General features: G+C 33.9%; 1 protein-coding gene across 12 annotated transcripts in view; it reads right to left on the bottom strand.

The window, feature by feature from the left end:
- Nucleotides 1-17783, bottom strand: part of LOC106180241 (MYCBP-associated protein) — a 34489-nt gene that overhangs the window by 1732 nt on the left and 14974 nt on the right. For 9 of the 12 annotated variants that reach the window (XM_087003740.1, XM_087003741.1, XM_087003735.1 and 6 more), the window contains exons 2-21: nt 17368-17525; nt 16777-16883; nt 16525-16580; nt 13015-13121; nt 12004-12172; nt 11563-11682; nt 10566-10629; nt 10212-10294; nt 9625-9743; nt 9208-9335; nt 8652-8874; nt 8304-8376; nt 7609-7796; nt 7173-7319; nt 6647-6760; nt 6284-6408; nt 5587-5699; nt 4046-4069; nt 2944-2988; nt 527-624 (exon numbers count right to left, since the gene is read on the bottom strand). In XM_087003740.1, the coding sequence (XP_086859866.1) occupies nt 527-624; nt 2944-2988; nt 4046-4069; nt 5587-5699; nt 6284-6408; nt 6647-6760; nt 7173-7319; nt 7609-7796; nt 8304-8376; nt 8652-8874; nt 9208-9335; nt 9625-9743; nt 10212-10294; nt 10566-10629; nt 11563-11682; nt 12004-12172; nt 13015-13121; nt 16525-16580; nt 16777-16883; nt 17368-17525 (2261 nt within the window). The remainder of the gene's footprint in view (nt 1-526; nt 625-2943; nt 2989-4045; nt 4070-5586; nt 5700-6283; nt 6409-6646; nt 6761-7172; nt 7320-7608; nt 7797-8303; nt 8377-8651; nt 8875-9207; nt 9336-9624; nt 9744-10211; nt 10295-10565; nt 10630-11562; nt 11683-12003; nt 12173-13014; nt 13122-16524; nt 16581-16776; nt 16884-17367; nt 17526-17783) is intronic. The other 3 variants (XM_087003733.1, XM_087003732.1, XM_087003734.1) reach the window with 3 other exon arrangements.

Raw genomic sequence — 17783 nt, 5'->3', positions numbered from 1 at the left:
TGTGAATAAAGATCATGTAATATACAGCACAGTATATATATAGTGAGAGGAATATATAGTAAGAAAAATTTTAAAGGTTCTTTGAAGGGAAAATTTAAAAAACACCATGAAAATTAGTTTCATTGCACTACACAGGCCTGTAGACAGCAATTTCAAAGGGGGGGGGGGGGGGGTTCGTTTCTGAAAAAGTGGACCTTTTACCATGAAATCCTCAAGTACATAGGTCAAATTTTACCCAGAGTGGATCTTTTCCCAGCAAAAAGGGTGGTTCTTTCGAACCCCCCGAACCCCCCCTGGCTACGGGCCTGCTACAACAAGTTGCTTGTTCTACCTTACCTCTTACAGCACCACAGATACCTTTTAAACATACCTTAGGGACATTTTGTTATGAACTATATATCTTTCAGTGTAAATAATTGATATGATTGAACTCCCAATATGCATTTCAAAGCTTTTATTAATTAACTTGGCAGACAGACAGGGATTTGGCAATGATTCAAAAAGTGTTAAATATTACTGTACTTACATCTTTCTCTTTACCCTTGGGTGTTTTTGCATCTTTTCCTCCTTTCTGCCCTGCTTTGGAATCCTTTTTTGAATCCTGACCCCGACCAGCCTTTTGTGCTAAAGACAACAAATATATGTTTTTTATCCAAGTTACATCAACAACAAAATCTAAAATTATTCCTTGTTATTGCTTAATCAACTCTAACATTTGACTTAATCCTAAATTCAGAAAAAAAATAACCTTGGAAACACCATAAAAAGAATTCATTGCTAACTTTTAGATAATTTTGGCTGACATGCCAGGTCTCATCTGTAAAGTTGAATATCAATTTCAGAAGATGGGAGTTATAAAAACATCTGCTTTGGAAAGATGTCAACAATTTTTTGCTGTGATGTGGCATATGTGCCCTACAAGTCATCAATTCAGAGGAGATGAAAGGCATTCTACACTTACAACTAGTTTTGCAGTAAAAGACTCTTCACAATAAACTGTATGTTTGCCTTGCTATTTGTGAATGAAGACATGCCCATCAATTACGTTTTTCCCTACATAAGAAACTACTTCCAAATTCTCCTGTTTCAAAAAAACAAAAAAAAAAACAAAAAAAAACAAAAAAAAAAAAAAAACCTATCCATAAATTGGGAATGCATGATTTCCAACTTTGGCAGTCGATTAAAAAATTATCACCGGGCTTGTTATTTTTAGTGGAATCATAATCAAGTCATTGTGAACTGTTTTATTTTCACTGACAGGACATGAAATCTTTGTTCCGCGATTTACTTTACAAGGTACAGAGGAGCACCACATAACAGCAGAAAAATTGAAGGCACATGTGCTTTAAGCACAAAGTGGTAAGCATGTTTTTTTTAAGGTTCTATGCTTATCTATGTTGGTTATTCAATTTCGGGCTTCAAGCTTTTACTATTTTCCCCAAAGCTAGGAGCTCTAGAATATACTAGTAAATACAATAATGGTTTGCTTAGTGACAGAGTTTAAGCTTTATCATAAATATGTAATTTACAAACTGCAATGAAATATGTAATGTAAATTCATTTAATAATTCTCAGCATTCTGATTCATTTTATCCTTTAATCCAAACATCTATAATACTATATATGTACAAAACATTACAGTTAAATCTCTATAGTATAAACTATACACGTATGTACTGACAAAAAAGATTAAGAAATTGTGTTGAATACATGACAACTAAAATAGATCGTACTCATGCAAATACTACCCAAGCATAACATATTCAATGTTACTCTTATAGCAATTACTTACGCTGATTTTTAATAAGTTGATTAATGGAAGTGAACAGGCAGGATCATAGACAAAGTGATGTTAATGCTAAGATCAAAGGAAAACATTGTGAGGAAATTGGTAATCACTCCTGAGTAATCATTTGTGCACAACTACATATATTACTCTAAACCAGGATAAGCAGATGTAACTGTTTGGGGTGGGTTGAGGGGGGGATGGGGGGTGTACTGATAATTAGTTACGCTAATAGTATCTATATATTTATTTGTCATTTTCCTAGTTCAGTTTTTTTCCAGTTTAAGACCACTGACTTGATGCTCCATCAAAAATTTAATGGTATCCATAAAAAGTTTCTGGGAGATGTGGTGAAGTATTGAACAAGGTGACCTAACTGCCACCTGTGCCACTTTTTTAAAAGTGTGTAAAGGTACATGAAATATTTTTGAACCATCAAGATATATATTCTAGTACATTGGAGCCTGCTCAGATTACCACAATTAAAATCTAAATAGAAAAATGCTTGTTGTACTGTACAGTACATTTTGCTTTAAAATTCAAAATACACATTAAAAAAATTAAGCATTATCAATGGATTGGCCTTGTTGACAAATCATGTACAAAACTGTACAAATTCGTGTATCAGAAATTTTGGTTGATGTTGAGAATCAGTCAAGGAAGGATAGGTTATTATTTATATAGTGGCATGATGGTATCAGTAACAATCTCTGCTTTAGGATATCCTGGATATTGGTTAACACAGTTCCACAACAAATTGTGCAGTGTTAGTACTCATAACTCCCCTAAAAAGACAGATACTACTAAGGATATTAAAGCTACTTCAGTTTCAAATGTGATATGTATATCAAAATGCCAGTGACTTTTCGTGGGTTCTTGGCAATGATTTCCTGGATAATCAACAAAATAGCATATATTATTCATTTACTGGTACATCCAGGGCTTACTGATTTAAAAGAACAAAACAGTTTTCATTTTTCTACAAATCTGCCACTCTTTTTTTCGCTGTTCCTCTGATAATTACAATGTCTTTTGGTGATATCAATCTTCAATCAACAGCTTTGATCCTCACAATGTCACTTAATGGACTTGAACCCATGTAAAGCCACAATATGTATGTGTTGGTGTATATGGTTTATGTGTTTGTACCCACTTACATGCACCAGGCCTCTCTGAATGGGAGGTATGCGGAGTACTATGAGCTGAACAAATAGGAGAACATGCAAACAGATAATGAAAACCTTCACCTAGTATCAGAAAACATTAACTATTATATTAGATACTAGTAGTTTTTTTTAATGAAAATAGTAAGATAAATCAGAGAGAACATTTGCAGAAACTTCAATAATATGTATTACATTCACACAAAATATTGTTGATATATTATATTATATTTAATGAACAGTGCAACTACAAAATACATAAGAGTAGTTTTTCTTGTTCATTTGTTATAGTTTAGTAAACCCTGCAACCAGCACCACCTGTGGCTTGTTACTGGTAGTTGTCTCCAGGTTTAGTGTCTACAGATTACATTTTAATTGCTTGATATAATTAGAGAGCTATGATGGTAATAAAGACAGGACACTTTGTATCAATCATTCTGTGAGGTCAAATCCCGCTCGTTGTAATTCAAGAAATTACAGCAGTCAAATTATAGTTATCAAGTACACCAAATCATATAGCGCAAAAACCACTGTGCTGAAGTCACATTAGACGATTAAATCAGTGGTTTTTACTGATATCATGGTGGATCATATTGATAAGGTTAAGTTAAGCACTTATAAACTTTTTTGTCTTCAAAAAAGCTACTAAAATGTTATACAAATGAAAGAAATTTTCTATTTTAGAATAAGGTTATTTTTTGTTCAAAATATTATTCCAGTATCCTGAAGTAATGATTAATACAACATGTGTCAGCATTAGTAATAAGGTAAATATCATAAAATAATACTCTTACACTTATATTTGTGTAAGCGTCCTTATATGTACATTTATGTATATTAATATTAATGGTTATTGTTAGCAATAAGTAAGATTACTGCACACTGCTCGAGTCATTTACAAAATGAATATTTTATCCTGGTTTGTAATGCAAGCACCTAGAGTTCCCAATTGAAGGTTACAGAATTTTATTTTTATGTCAAAATATGAAAGCAGTTCTATATATCAGTCCTAGTGACTGGAAGCACCATGGCCCAAAAGCTCAGTCTGTCTTCTTCTCATTCTAAGAGAGTGCTACTATAGATGAAGTTCACTTACTCTTGCCTGACTTCGTGACTTTTCCTAAACGTGCAAAACAGTGATGTGTTTTTACTAATCTATCAAACCACAATATGCAAGCTCTTACTAATGTGTCATCACTGAAATATGAACTACCTTTTTCTTCCACATTTAGCTAAAAGCAATTCCCAGTAAAAATTGGATAATGTATTAAGTACACATGCAAAGGTAGCCTTCACAAAAATGATTTTCAATGACTCTCCAAATGGCACTTGTCAAAAATGTGATAATAAAGTAACTTCCATGTTCACATTAAAGCAAAATAAATAAACAAAAATGAAAAATTACAATTTTCTTAAATAATTAGATTTAGTGATTATTTATTATGAAAATAAATGAAATAAATTCTTATTATCAAAAATGATTTTGTAGATAACACGCTCTATCTCTCATATATCTACCACCACCACTAAGAAAATAAGAAACAAAATTAAATTGAAAATATGCATGATTATCCATAAGCATGCACAATAAATCTAAACTCTCACTATTGACTTAAAATCAGAAAAAAACAAAACAAAACGAAACCACATCAATCAATGAGCAGCAATAATGCCTGTCAGCAGAAACGTATAAATTAATGCATATATTAAAAAAAAACCTAAAAATTGAAATGATATATCAGTTCTATCAAAATGCACTTCCACTAGTTACAACTTACTACGATCAGGTTCACGTATAGTAGGCAACAAGCGTGCACTATTTTCTCTGGAGTTATCTCGACTATCTCTCCTTTGAGACTTCTCCGGAGAAAAGGGCGTTAGGCTGTCTTTTCTAAAGCCTTTCTCCGGAGAGGAGGCCAAAGAATCGAAAGAATCCACTGGTCACAAAGAGAAGCAGGCATTAATGACATCAGTTATTACATGCTGATCTCATATCATAAACACACTACTAAAAACAGTAAGGTGCTATCTAAAACTACTGCACTGAGTAGAACATTAATAAGGTGAGATATACATTCTCTATCATAGGTTTAATGAATTTGGCATATACTGAGTTCTTGATCCCTGTAGGCTCTCAGGTTCTAACATAATACTGAGCTTTTTAATTTACTACCAAAAAAGAAAAAAAAATATTCTGTTTATGCACTGAATTCAACTTCAACCCTCCCTATCAATATAATAATTCACTAATTAATCAGCTAAACGATCTGGTTGAACAATATTTTAGCTCAAATACCAACAAAACAAAAATATATATCTGAAGCCATTTTTGGTCTCACATACACCAGTATAAGACGATTATTACTTGATGAAAAATACACTATTATAATGCAAAGAATGTTTCACATACTAGATATCAAAAATGCATAACTGTAATAGTTTTATGCTATAGTAGTCATGGATTTTTGATATATTTTGAAAATAATGACAATCTGGAATAAATAAGTAAGAAGAAAGAAAAAAAGAAGAAAAAAGGTCATCTATACTACCGGTATATATATAACTTTATTAATAGTTAATGCAGATGGTAACAAAAAGTTTAAACCAACATAAATAACACTAAGAGAATGTGCTTACTTATATCTCCCTCTGGAAACTCCTCAAATTCTTTCTCAGGGAGTCCCAATACCTGACGTATCATCATGGACTGGCCAACTATGGAGTCAATAGTCTCAAGTAGTGCTTGGTACCTAATGAAAAAGATATATGGATGCTGGAGTCCAAGTCTTAGGTTGCACTGACATTACATTGCTTTACCAGTTTTTCATCTTTCCACCCATTGGTGGCCACCTGGCATATGATTAGTTTGCAGGAAAATACACTTCAGTTTTGATTTCAGTCACCTTGATTGCAGTTCAACCTGTAGGGTCCATTGATGGATCTAGGGGTTAGAAGGTGTGTGTGTGTGTGTGTGTGTGTGTGTGCGTGTGTGTTGGGGAGGGGGGAGGTCACCTCCTTCCTATTTTTGGGGTAGACTTCCACAAAACTGAGATCTTTTAATACAGTGGTGAGCACAATAACCTCCTGACAGGATAATTGAGGGATATGATGGGAGTATTGCAATCAAAGTGGTTTCCTGGAGTGAAAACTTTTAAAAGTATAGTAAAATACATACTAATGGGAAGGTGGCCTCAAAGAAATTTATAATAAAAAGGGACAGTACTAGGATGAATCATCAAATATTTAATTGAGCAGCATAATTAGACTTGTATGTTTGATAAGTGTAAATAACATAGCTCATGTCTGTTCATTTAACTTCCTTCTTTTTACTTACGCCACTTTGTACATTTCCTGTTGTATTGGAGAAAACGGAGGGAATGACAAAGAGATGACAGCAGAATTCAATTGCTGAAGGAACTCCTGCTTTTGTTCATCATCTTCATCCATTTCCATTATTGCCTACAGAAATTTTTTTAAAATTTAGTAGTTATTTGTAATCAAAGCTTTTTGCCTGTATAATATTTGCATAAAAACTTGCAAGAACAATTTTTATTTTACAGTTTTCTCATTCTTTATACAAATAATTTTTTGTTTCTCATTATCATAAATGCCTGAATAAAAAATCAAACTGGTCTATCATCAATTTGCACATTTTTAATCCACCAGCAGAGCCAGTGTTCCATTTCAGTGTTCCTACCTCTCGCAAAGTTTCAAGGGAAAGATCCCACTCCACTTCATCTCTTTCCTCCTCTGGGAATAAGTTTTTGTAGAGTTCATTTAACTCTGTCACAGTTTCATTGGAGAAATGCATCTGAAATTAAAACAATAAGCAAGAAAATGTTAACAAAACATACAAATAACCAAACTATATCACCCGAGAATAGATGACATAATATGTTATTGAAAATGTTAGCTTATTTTTCTTTCTTTTTGTCTTTGTTAATTTTTCCTTCTGGCATTTGTGTTTGCTTGAGGTGTCATAACAAACAGCAGCAGTTTACAATATTATAACCACACAAACAGCACGGATCACAGCTGCACAATTTTACAAAACAAAAATTTCAAACATGACTGAAACAAAATTTGACATTAGCACAGCTGTTATCATAAATGAAGTAATCTTTGCAAAATTTAAAAAACAAAAATGCTTAACACAAATACAGTGGTTTTTCTTCTGAATGATTAAAATACGCTTCTGTCACGTATATAGTCTGAGATCTTACCCCTTGGTTTTTTCTCTCAAAGATGTCTTCTCTGGTTATATAAGCATCTACTGGTGATCTGGCTCTGTCTGGAGTCTGCACCCCTTCTACTACATCATCTACTATCTGACGGATGATCTGCTCTGCTTGTTTGTGAGCTAGGTCTTTCTGTAACATATAAACACAAATTTTCCATTTTAATTAATTACTATAATTCACAATTCTCTCTTTAACAAATAAAAATGTAAAGTCACGGACAATTTGTAAATAGTTCAAAAGATGTCAGTAGTAAATAAAGATGAATGTGCCAAATCATTGTTTTGAAAAAAATTACACAGTACATAATCTACCAGTATACATCAAATCTTTTTTAATTATGCAGGTCAATTACTTTGCTGAAAATGCTGCATTGTCTGAATTAAAAATAGATAACATTTATGCCAATGATCAACTGTACCTCAATTTCACTCCTTTGATGCTTGAACTTGTCTTCTTGCAATGCGACACCCCTCAATGTGACCACGAGGGAGGCGCCTCCACACACCACAGGTCTGGTTTCAAACTGCCACTGCTCAGTGAAGACACCAGCATTGGGAGATTTGAAGACAAAGGGGAACTTCATGGTGTCTCCAGGCAGAATTACACCTGTAAAAGTTAAAAAGCCACTACAAGTCAAGCAAAACTTTGATAAAATCAAAATAGCAGTATAACATCACTGAGTAAAGACTGCAATAATAAATGCATAAATATCCAACCACTTACAGTAATTACTTCATCTTTTCAATGGGGCAAAATTGTGAATTTAATAGATACTGCATTTTTGAAGTTATAATTTCTTCAATTTGGAACATTCCTACAGAGTGGTAACAACAAAATTTTAAATCAGGCTACTTTATAGTTCTTTTCTAAGCACCACAAACAGAAATATCGTTTTTGTGATTATGAAATTATGTATCTGAAAGTTTGATAATTTTTGCCCATTGAAAAGATAGAGTCATTATCGTAACATTTGATTTGTTTTATCACGTCAACAAATAAAATGAATGACACAAATAATACAATGATTATAAATTATATCATTTCTTATGTTTTTGTTTGTTTGTTTGTTTGTTTGTTTCTTATCATATTTAATTTTAAAAAAAGAAATCTTACCACCACTGGTGTTGAAGTAAAATCTCTGAACTCTTGAATTCACAATATCGAATGGGTTGCTTTTCGGCAATTTCTGCAAACAGACATATTTGTAAAGACATTAAATATTTTGTTACACTTATAAAATTAATGGCAGCCATGTGCCTCAGTTTGAGATTCAAATTGATTTCTATAATTGAAAAAAAAAAAAGAAAGAAAGAAAAACATCTGAAACTAATAAATTAAATATCAAAACTACATTCAGGATCAAATGCTCCAGTTTTGATACAACTGCAGTATCCAGTTAAAACAAGAAACACAAATCTTTTATTTTTTTCCCTCTCTTTTTTAATTTCTCCAACATCTCACCTTCCAATCATAATAAATGGAGGTGGTTCCGTTGTTGACAACCTCCAAGAAGGATGTCTTCCTCTGTCCAGAGTAGCCCTCAAAGGTCACCCTGGCCTCAAATGCCTGCTGACCCTGGAAGCTGTAGCTGTCCCCTGTCCACCTGGCTGGACGGCCAGCAAATAGGATGGATGGACCAAAGATTGGCTCTGGGACAACATCAGGATGGTCCTTCAGTGGGTCACTGTTAGTGCGAGGAAAAAGAGATGCATCATTTATCAAAAGATAATAATAAAAATAATAACAATGAAAGACGGATATTGATGTCAAAAAATAAAAAGGCATTTTTTTACAATAAAAATTCAAATAGTTGAATATTTTATAGAATCTAGTAAAAAACAGCTTGAAAGAAAATACAGCGCAAACTACAGCTTGCTGGATCCTGTATGTGTTACATCTCAAAATATTACCTAAAAAATCAACTTCCTCAATTCAAAAAATACTTGATACACTGGAATCTGAGCAATGCAATCAAATAGTTTGATATTTAACTCATGACAGCAGAAATCACACTCACAGATTTTCTTGGTCTTCCAAGACTGAATCTTCAAATTCAGACATGGTCCTTGGCTCCTCTCTTTCGTCCTCCTTATCCACAAGCTTTGGGCCTTGCTTGAAACCAGTGATGGCCAGTGATGACATGTCCTACAAAGAAATCAGTAACTGACAATATAGTTAAAAAATTTACCTCTCAACCTTGGTTATAATAAGATATTTAATAATTACATCATTAAGAAATATAAATACTTGTATAGAAAGACCCTTGGTTGATATTTTCTGACTTCTTTCTGTCTGACTTCTTTCTGAATTTGTAAGGTAACATCTTTGATAAACTCAAATTAAGTTAATTCCATCACATGAATTATTTTGCCATAGGCTTAAATAATAATAATAATAATATATAATTTTCTCACAATGGCCTTTTCCAACTTACAGGTTTGTGGGGGTCCAGTTCATCCATGACAGTTTGTAGTTGCTGCTTCCTCTGCTTCAGGAAAGCAGACCTGTCCCAGGGGTAGTGAACTGGGGTGCTGGGTTTACTCCAATACACACCTTGAAACACACAATGAGAGTTAGACTTATATATAGCCTGTTTGGAAGAAGTATGATGAAGGAACATTGTTTAAAAAAAATACAACTTTTTTGTTCATCATTAACACAGATAATTATAATGACAAAACATTTGTGTACTGACATTGCAGGTAGATATTTGCATTCGGCACTGATTCTTGAAAGGTATGCTGGTATACTTAGAAAAATCTCATCAACATGGTGGTACAAACACATGACATTCATGTACTGCAGGAGGTAGTCAGCAAACTCACACATAGACACAAGTAAAGCCAATTACACATCTTTCAAGAGTCATTATCAAACACTCAAATAACAATCATATTAATCAGAAAGGAAATATTCCAATATCGTCTCTTTAGAAATGATTTAATTCTTCACCATCACTAAAAAAGATACAAGGAAAAATCTATAACACGATAATAATAATTGTACTACTGTATTCTGTACCTTTCTCCTCTTTAATCATGGTTGGTACCCCGACATGTTCAATAGGTGGTGGGTACCCACGCTCTGTTTGGGTCAAAGTCATGCTGGAAAGATTTAAATCAAATGTAACACTTATGTGTTTTTTTTTTAATGATTCTTCATGTATCTTTTTATATGTTTAATGTGGACAAGAAAAATAATTGCCCTTTTAATCAAGTAAAAAACTAAATAATGTTCTTATTGTATTATTATTATTATTATTACTTGTTTGCTTGTTTCTCTATAATACACTTCTGTTAGAGACACAAAGTTTGCCTTTTTGAAATTAAATTAAATTTTCATCTCAATAAACAACAATCATTGCACTGTGCTTACTGCATTCCTTCCAGATCATCGCCAATTCTCTCTTGTTGCTTCCAGAATTCACTTCCAACTCGATCTGCATTTGAAAATATAAACTTATTGTAATCACATGACATCATATATGTATCAATAATGCTGAGTATTTATTTTTAAAAGACATGTAGCAAAGAGGCTTTTATCATGTTTAATAGCAAGCAGCCAATTTAAATTCATTCATGCACAATTTCCCTTAAAAAAAAGTGAAAATCAATGATAAAGCTTCCAGTAAAACATACATGGCTAAGAGATGATATTTTATTGCTACCATCATTTTATCCTGTACCAGGCTGAAACCAGTAAAAAGGTGCAATTACCAACCCCTGACAATCAATTCCCTGAAGTCGTTATCACACTCTGAGAGTTAATGGGTTGCCACTACCAATTATCACTATCATTGCAAAGTGGTTATCATATTACTGATGCAAACTATAAACCTTAGCTGCCACAGTTTGCCCGCAGTATACTGGAGTATAATTGACATACATCACCATGGCCTGTTCTACACAGTGCATACCCCATAGAACACACAAACACTTCACAAATATACTGCAATCAATCTGTGTTGCCTCCATGACATTGTACAATTATGTTTCAGCCCACATTATTTTGAATCAATTGGCAGCAAACACAGTCGCCTCCTAAATTGCTGCTATTACTGTGATTAGAAGCATGACTTATCACACGACTACAGTAAATAACAATAGGGGTAAATGAAGGAAACATGGATCAAACATGTTTTTTCCCTTTGATTTTTGTTTGGAAATCACTACGGAATCTGTTGAAGTATAATGTTCCAACAGATTGGTTTTAATATTGTTTTCAAAAATATATTATACCTAAATGTAAATAAAATTCTATGACAATCCAATCCTAATTTATTCTCATATCTAACACTGGTACTAATTTTTCTGCAGGATAAGATGAAAAACAGTGACTGAACAAGTCAAGAGAAATATTCTGCCATCCTTACATCCTTTTCCATAATCCATGGAGGGTATTGTTCTGTCTATCAGGTAGCGCTCCTCCTGTTTTTTCCTGTAGTTGTCTCCATGGTTCATAAGCAGGGTATCTTCTGATTTTTGAAGAAGTTCTGGAGAAAGAAAATCAGCCAATATGCGGTAAGTACTTACTACAAATACTTCTGATCACAAAGTAAGAGTGACAAAATATAAATATAGTAAGTCTATGTAATAATGGAGCTGATGACATTCAATGATTGCAGATCCATATAACTGTAGCAGCCTGTACATCTAAGATCTTCAACTGTTTTTAAACATTAACAATTGTTTCAGACTTTCAGCTTACTACTTCCATTAAAACACATAATCCGTTTGATACTAGACAACTAATTCCTATTGTAAATGATCATTCTTACAAAAATACAGAGGGAAAATGCCTCCTAAAAACATACTGGATATATAGCCCTGCTGTTTCTTCCTCTCCAGCATCTTCTTCTGCCAGTTCACCAGTGCATTGGTCTCATCCACACTCTGGTACCTGGGGTGAGAGCTGGCTTTCTTCTTCTTCTCATACTTCACAGTAGGTGTGTGGACCTTTAATCTCTCTGGGATCTCAAAGCTCTGAAACAAGAAAAAAAAAAAGAAAGAGATAGTAAAGGAGATATATTGCTATATTTCACAGATGGCATATTGATGATATACTAGTACTACATGTAAAACTGTCTCACTACCATTTTATAAAATTACTTTGGTACTGAAATTAAATGTCTTCTTTTTCAGATGATAAAATGTTCAAATAGGCAACATGTACATCAAGCTGAATAATTCTTATGAAAGTGTAGATAAAATGTCAAGAAAAGATTTTTCTGACAAAAGATAATTTGTTTTTGACAGCATTAGTGTTTAAGAAACACGAAGAGTCTAAGAACTTTCTAAAGTAAAAATTAAATTTTCCTGAAAGTTTCAACAGTTTCCATAAGGTATACCACATTCAATAACATTCACAGAATTACGACCAATAAATCAGTTTTGAAGTGCAGTTTCTAATTTTTGAGTCACTTTAGAAAAGGTGATATAGACACTGCAAATTTCACAAAGATAAGAAATTTAGAGCTGAAAAAACACTTATACAGATTGTAATTCTTTCACTAGTTTTGAGTAAGGTATATCTTTAGGATAAAGGTAAAGCTGCTGAAATTTCTAAAAAATTAATATTTTGCCAATACATTGAATTCATTGTATGCATTTATAATTGGGGGCTTCTCGATAATCTGAAGGTTCATTTGAAAGTTCATTGGTCAGAAGGTTCATTAGTCCAAAAAATCATATGCACTGATGAACTTTACTTTACTGCCGGTACACTCTGGACGTTATTTATGCATTAATTTGGACTGTCAAGCCTTTGGACCAATGACCCTTTGGACTATCGCTACAGCCCCTTATAATCAAGTATCCAGCCTTACCACTGACTCTCCCCTCCTCTCTGCCTCTTTCTTGAAGTCTTCTAGTGTTCCAAGAATGCTGTGTGGAATCACATTTCCCATTGCATCAAATCTAGGACCTGTGACACCTACAATGAAAAATGCCCAAATTCACAGAAAAGTCAAACAAAGATTTAGCACAGCAAATGAAATATGTATGCTGAATATACAAATAAAACTAGAGGATCAGAGAGGCGATACCGCCTCCGAATATTGTACCACCAGCTGGAGCAAGCACATTCGTATAGACCCCCACATACACAAAATAAGGGTCACAGCCACCAGTCTTCTGCTTGACAAGCTGTAAAAATGCAATCAACAAAAATTTTCAAAATATGCAAAAAATATATATGCCTAAAAATGGTACAATCAAAGTTAAGTTCATCGTAAGGTAGGTCAAAAGTCAATTTCAAGGTCACAGTAAATTGCCAGTATATGACTTCCTATTCAACTTCAATAGTAACTATGGACCTATCTCTGCCAGTTTTGGAGATAAAAGGGAAGCAAAATTTGCAAAGTTCAGTTCATGGTGAAAAGTAGGTCAAAGGTCAATTTCAAGGTCACATTTAGATTGCCAGTATATGACTTCATATTCAAGTTCAATAGAAACTATGGACCTATCTCTGCCAGTTTTGGAGATAAAAGGGAAGCAAAATTTGCAAAGTTCAGTTCATGGTGAAAAGTAGGTCAAAGGTCAATTTCAAGGTCACATTGAGATTGCCAATATATGACTTCCTATTCAACTTCAATAGTAACTATGGACCTATCTCTGCCAGTTTTGGAGATAAAAGGGAAGCAAAATTTGCAAAGTTCAGTTCATGGTGAAAAGTAGGCCAAAGGTCAATTTCAAGGTCACAGTAAGATTGCCAGTATATGACTTCCTATTTAACTTCAATAGTAACTATGGACCTATCTCTGCCAGTTTTGGAGAAATAAGGGACTAAATGTTATAATTTTGGAGTTACCATAATGTGCCATAAATTTCCTACAGAAGAAATTAATTAAAATAAAGAAAAGGTCATTTTGGTCAAAATTCTTGAAATGGGAGGTGCTCCGAAGTTCCAGATGTTCAAATTTGATGAAATAATGTCATTTTTGACCACAACTTGTCTGCTTTGCCAAGCCTTATGTTTTATTTTTCCGGAGTTCAAAATTTATTATACATTACCGTACTGCACATATTGCTTTCACCACCAATATGTACTTTTTGATACAGCGTAACTTTGGAGATAAAAGGGAACCAAAATTTGCAAAGTTCAGTTCATGGTGAAAAGTAGGTCAAAGGTCAATTTCAAGGTCACAGTAAGATTGCCAGTATATGACTTCCTATTCAACTTCAATAGTAACTATGGACCTATCTCTGCCAGTTTTGGAGATAAAAGGGAAGCAAAATTTGCAAAGTTCAGTTCATGGTGAAAAGTAGGTCAAAGGTCAATTTCAAGGTCACATTTAGATTGCCAGTATATGACTTCCTATTCATGTTCAATAGCAACTATGGACCTATCTCTGCCAGTTTTGGAAATATAAGGGACTTAATGTTATAATTTTGGAGTTACCATAATGTGCCATAAATTTCCTACAGAAGAAATTAATTAAAATAAAGAAAAGGTCATTTTGGTCAAAATTCTTGAAATGGGAGGTGCTCCGAAGTTCCAGATGTTCAAATTTGATGAAATAATGTCATTTTTGACCACAACTTGTCTGCTTTGCCAAGCCTAATGTTTTATTTTTCTGGAGTTCAAAATTTATTATCCATTACCGTACTGCACATTTTGCTTTCACCACCAATATGTACTTCTTGATACAGCGTAACTTTGGAGATAAAAGTCAAGCAAAATTTGCAAAGTTCAGTTCATGGTGAAAAGTAGGTCAAAGGTCAATTTCAAGGTCACATTTAGATTGCCAGTATATGACTTCCTATTCAACTTCAATAGTAACTATGGACCTATCTCTGCCAGTTTTGGAGATAAAAGGGAAGCAAAATTTGCAAACTTCAGTTCATGGTGAAAAGTAGGTCAAAGGTCAATTTTAAGGTCACATTTAGATTGCCAGTATATGACTTCCTATTCAAGTTCAATAGTAACTATGGACCTATCTCTGCCAGTTTTGGAGATAAAAGGGAAGCAAAATTTGCAAAGTTCAGTTTATGGTGAAAAGTAGGTCAAAGGTCAATTTTAATGTCACATTTATATTGCCAGTATATGACTTCCTATTCAAGTTCAATAGTAACTATGGACCTATCTCTGCCAGTTTTGGAGATAAAAGGGAAGCAAAATTTGCAAAGTTCAGTTCATGGTGAAAAGTAGGTCAAAGGTCAATTTCAAGGTCACAGTAAGATTGCCAGTATATGACTTCCTATTCAACTTCAATAGTAACTATGGACCTATCTCTGCCAGTTTTGGAGATATAAGGGACTAAATGTTATAATTTTGGAGTTACCATAATGTGCCTTAAATTTCGTACAGAAAAAATTAATTAAAATAAAGAAAATGTCATTTTGGTCAAAATTCTTGAAATAGGAGGTGCTCTGAAGTTTCAGAAGTTCAAATTTGATGAAATAATGTCATTTTTGAACACAAGTTGTCTGCTTTGCCAAGCCTTTTGTTTTATTTTTCCAGAGTTCAAAATTTATTATCCATTACCGTACTGCACATTTTGCTTTTACCACCAATATGTACTTTTTGATACAGCGTAACTCGAAAACCGTATGGAATACAAAAAAAACGAGACCACCTTCAGTGTTGGGCTTTACATGCTCTACAAAATGCAAAAAAGAATGGGTCTCTAGCATTAACGGTTCCCGAATTAGAGACAGTTTTCAGTTTCGGTATCTTATGGCCGCTACTCCCGTGAAAATGCACCGATTGACCCCAAATTCATGGAGATGAAAGATGACCTGAAGGGTAACACTTTCCAATAATATTGTTGGTTAAGTCTGTGTAGTGTCTGAATAACAGGGCAAAAAAAAATTTTTTCGTAAAAAATTTCATTTTTTTGAAAATTTTGGCCAATTTGACCTTGAAGTAAAGGTCAAAGGTCAAATCCAAGGGTATATTTGAAATCTACACATATGACTTTTGGAAAGCCGTCTATAGAAATTTTTCCCATAACTCCTTCCGTAGGGTAGATAATAAGCATTTAATTTTGCCATTTTTAGACAAGGGTGCATTGTAATGAGTGCCACACCCAGACCCCAATACTGACAAAGCCCAAATTTTACGTGGAACGAGTTGAGATTATAGGTGACCTAAATCCATGAGATGGGTGCGGGGGCCCTTACCGTCTAGGAGGAGAAGCGGTAACGGTAGCCGTCCGGCGGAGCCGGCGGAGCCGGCGGAACGATCCGGACGGGACCGAAACCATGTGTACCGCCAGCGCTAACGCTGGTGGTACAATGAAATGATCTTTTCTGAAGGTACTATAAAAACATTATAAATCTAGCAGAACAATCATAGATTTATTTAGTATTAAATATGGTCAAATTCAACTCACTGGTGTCAACAGGCTTGATGGGTGCATTTGGTGGAGCAGGTCTGGCCACTGTAACTCTGTAAGAACATAGATGTACGTTATGTTATATTAGGACTAGTGAAAATATGTCTTTTCTTTTTTGTCTTTATTGTTCTTGTTTTGTGATATCACTAAACATCACAGGAAAAGGGCACATCAGTGTTAAATACTACTTATTGATTTGTTATCAAACAACAAAAGTGAGATATGCCAGTGGACAATTGATCAACTTACACTCTCGGTGTTGGTTTATCCAGTTCCGACTGCGGTTTTCTTTTCCTGACCACCACTGGCTGAGTAACAGGAGTCTTCTTAGTCTCTGGGGGGTGTGGCTCTCTCAACTACAGAGATATGTTGTGAGTGATATACCAAATAACAATATTCTATACACACACACACACACACAAGAATAATTTTCTTTTTTACCACAGTGGAATAACTCTTTATATTAAGACACCACTGCACAAAAATGTGCATGAAATGAATTACAAAAGTCTAGGAAGTTAAATACCTGGCTTCAATTATTTTGTAGCCAAAACTGATATGCACCAGGAGGCAGCACCTTACAGTCCCATAGTTTTAAAGCAAACATTCCATTTGAAGGTGATATATATATATATATATATATATATATATATAACTAAACAATATGGCTTAAATGTCAACTCTCTGCTGGTGGCCTTAATGGTTTAGTTCATAATCCTCTTAATTAGAATAAGGTGAATTAAGTCACAGTCTCTAACAGTTTAACATTTGCTTTAATTTACAACTTCAAAAAAAAAAAAAAAACAATATCATCATTAAGGAGAATAAATGATCACTGACTTTGAGGAGGTCATCCTCCTTGATAGCCAAACTGAGGACATCGGCACCTGTGATGACATTCTTGGTCTGTGCAGGTCCACTATCCTCAGATGCCTCATCAGGATTGGGTGTCTGACTTTTCTCTGGCGTACCACCATCTTTACGTTTCTTCAATTTGTCTGAAGGGTAAGAAATCAAGAAAAATATTAACAACCAACATATGGTGTGTATCCTAAAAGCATTTCCTATTGTGTGATCAATTAGCCATCCATTTATGCGTAGCAGCCAGGTAAAATAAATTCTGGAGTTTCTTCATGGTATAATTGACATTTGTGTGGTAAATGTTTACCTACAAATAAAATGTCTGCAAAGATTATTTTATCTGCAAATCAAGAAAGTCCACAAACATAAGTGGTACATGTATTTGTTTAGTTTGT

This window comes from Lingula anatina, chromosome 2, assembly GCF_051362555.1.
Source record: "Lingula anatina isolate TDL-2025a chromosome 2, LinAna3.0, whole genome shotgun sequence".
Lineage (NCBI taxonomy): Eukaryota > Metazoa > Brachiopoda > Lingulata > Lingulida > Lingulidae > Lingula > Lingula anatina.
Note: the sequence above shows the minus strand (reverse complement) of the source record. Positions and strands in the feature narration are given on the sequence as shown.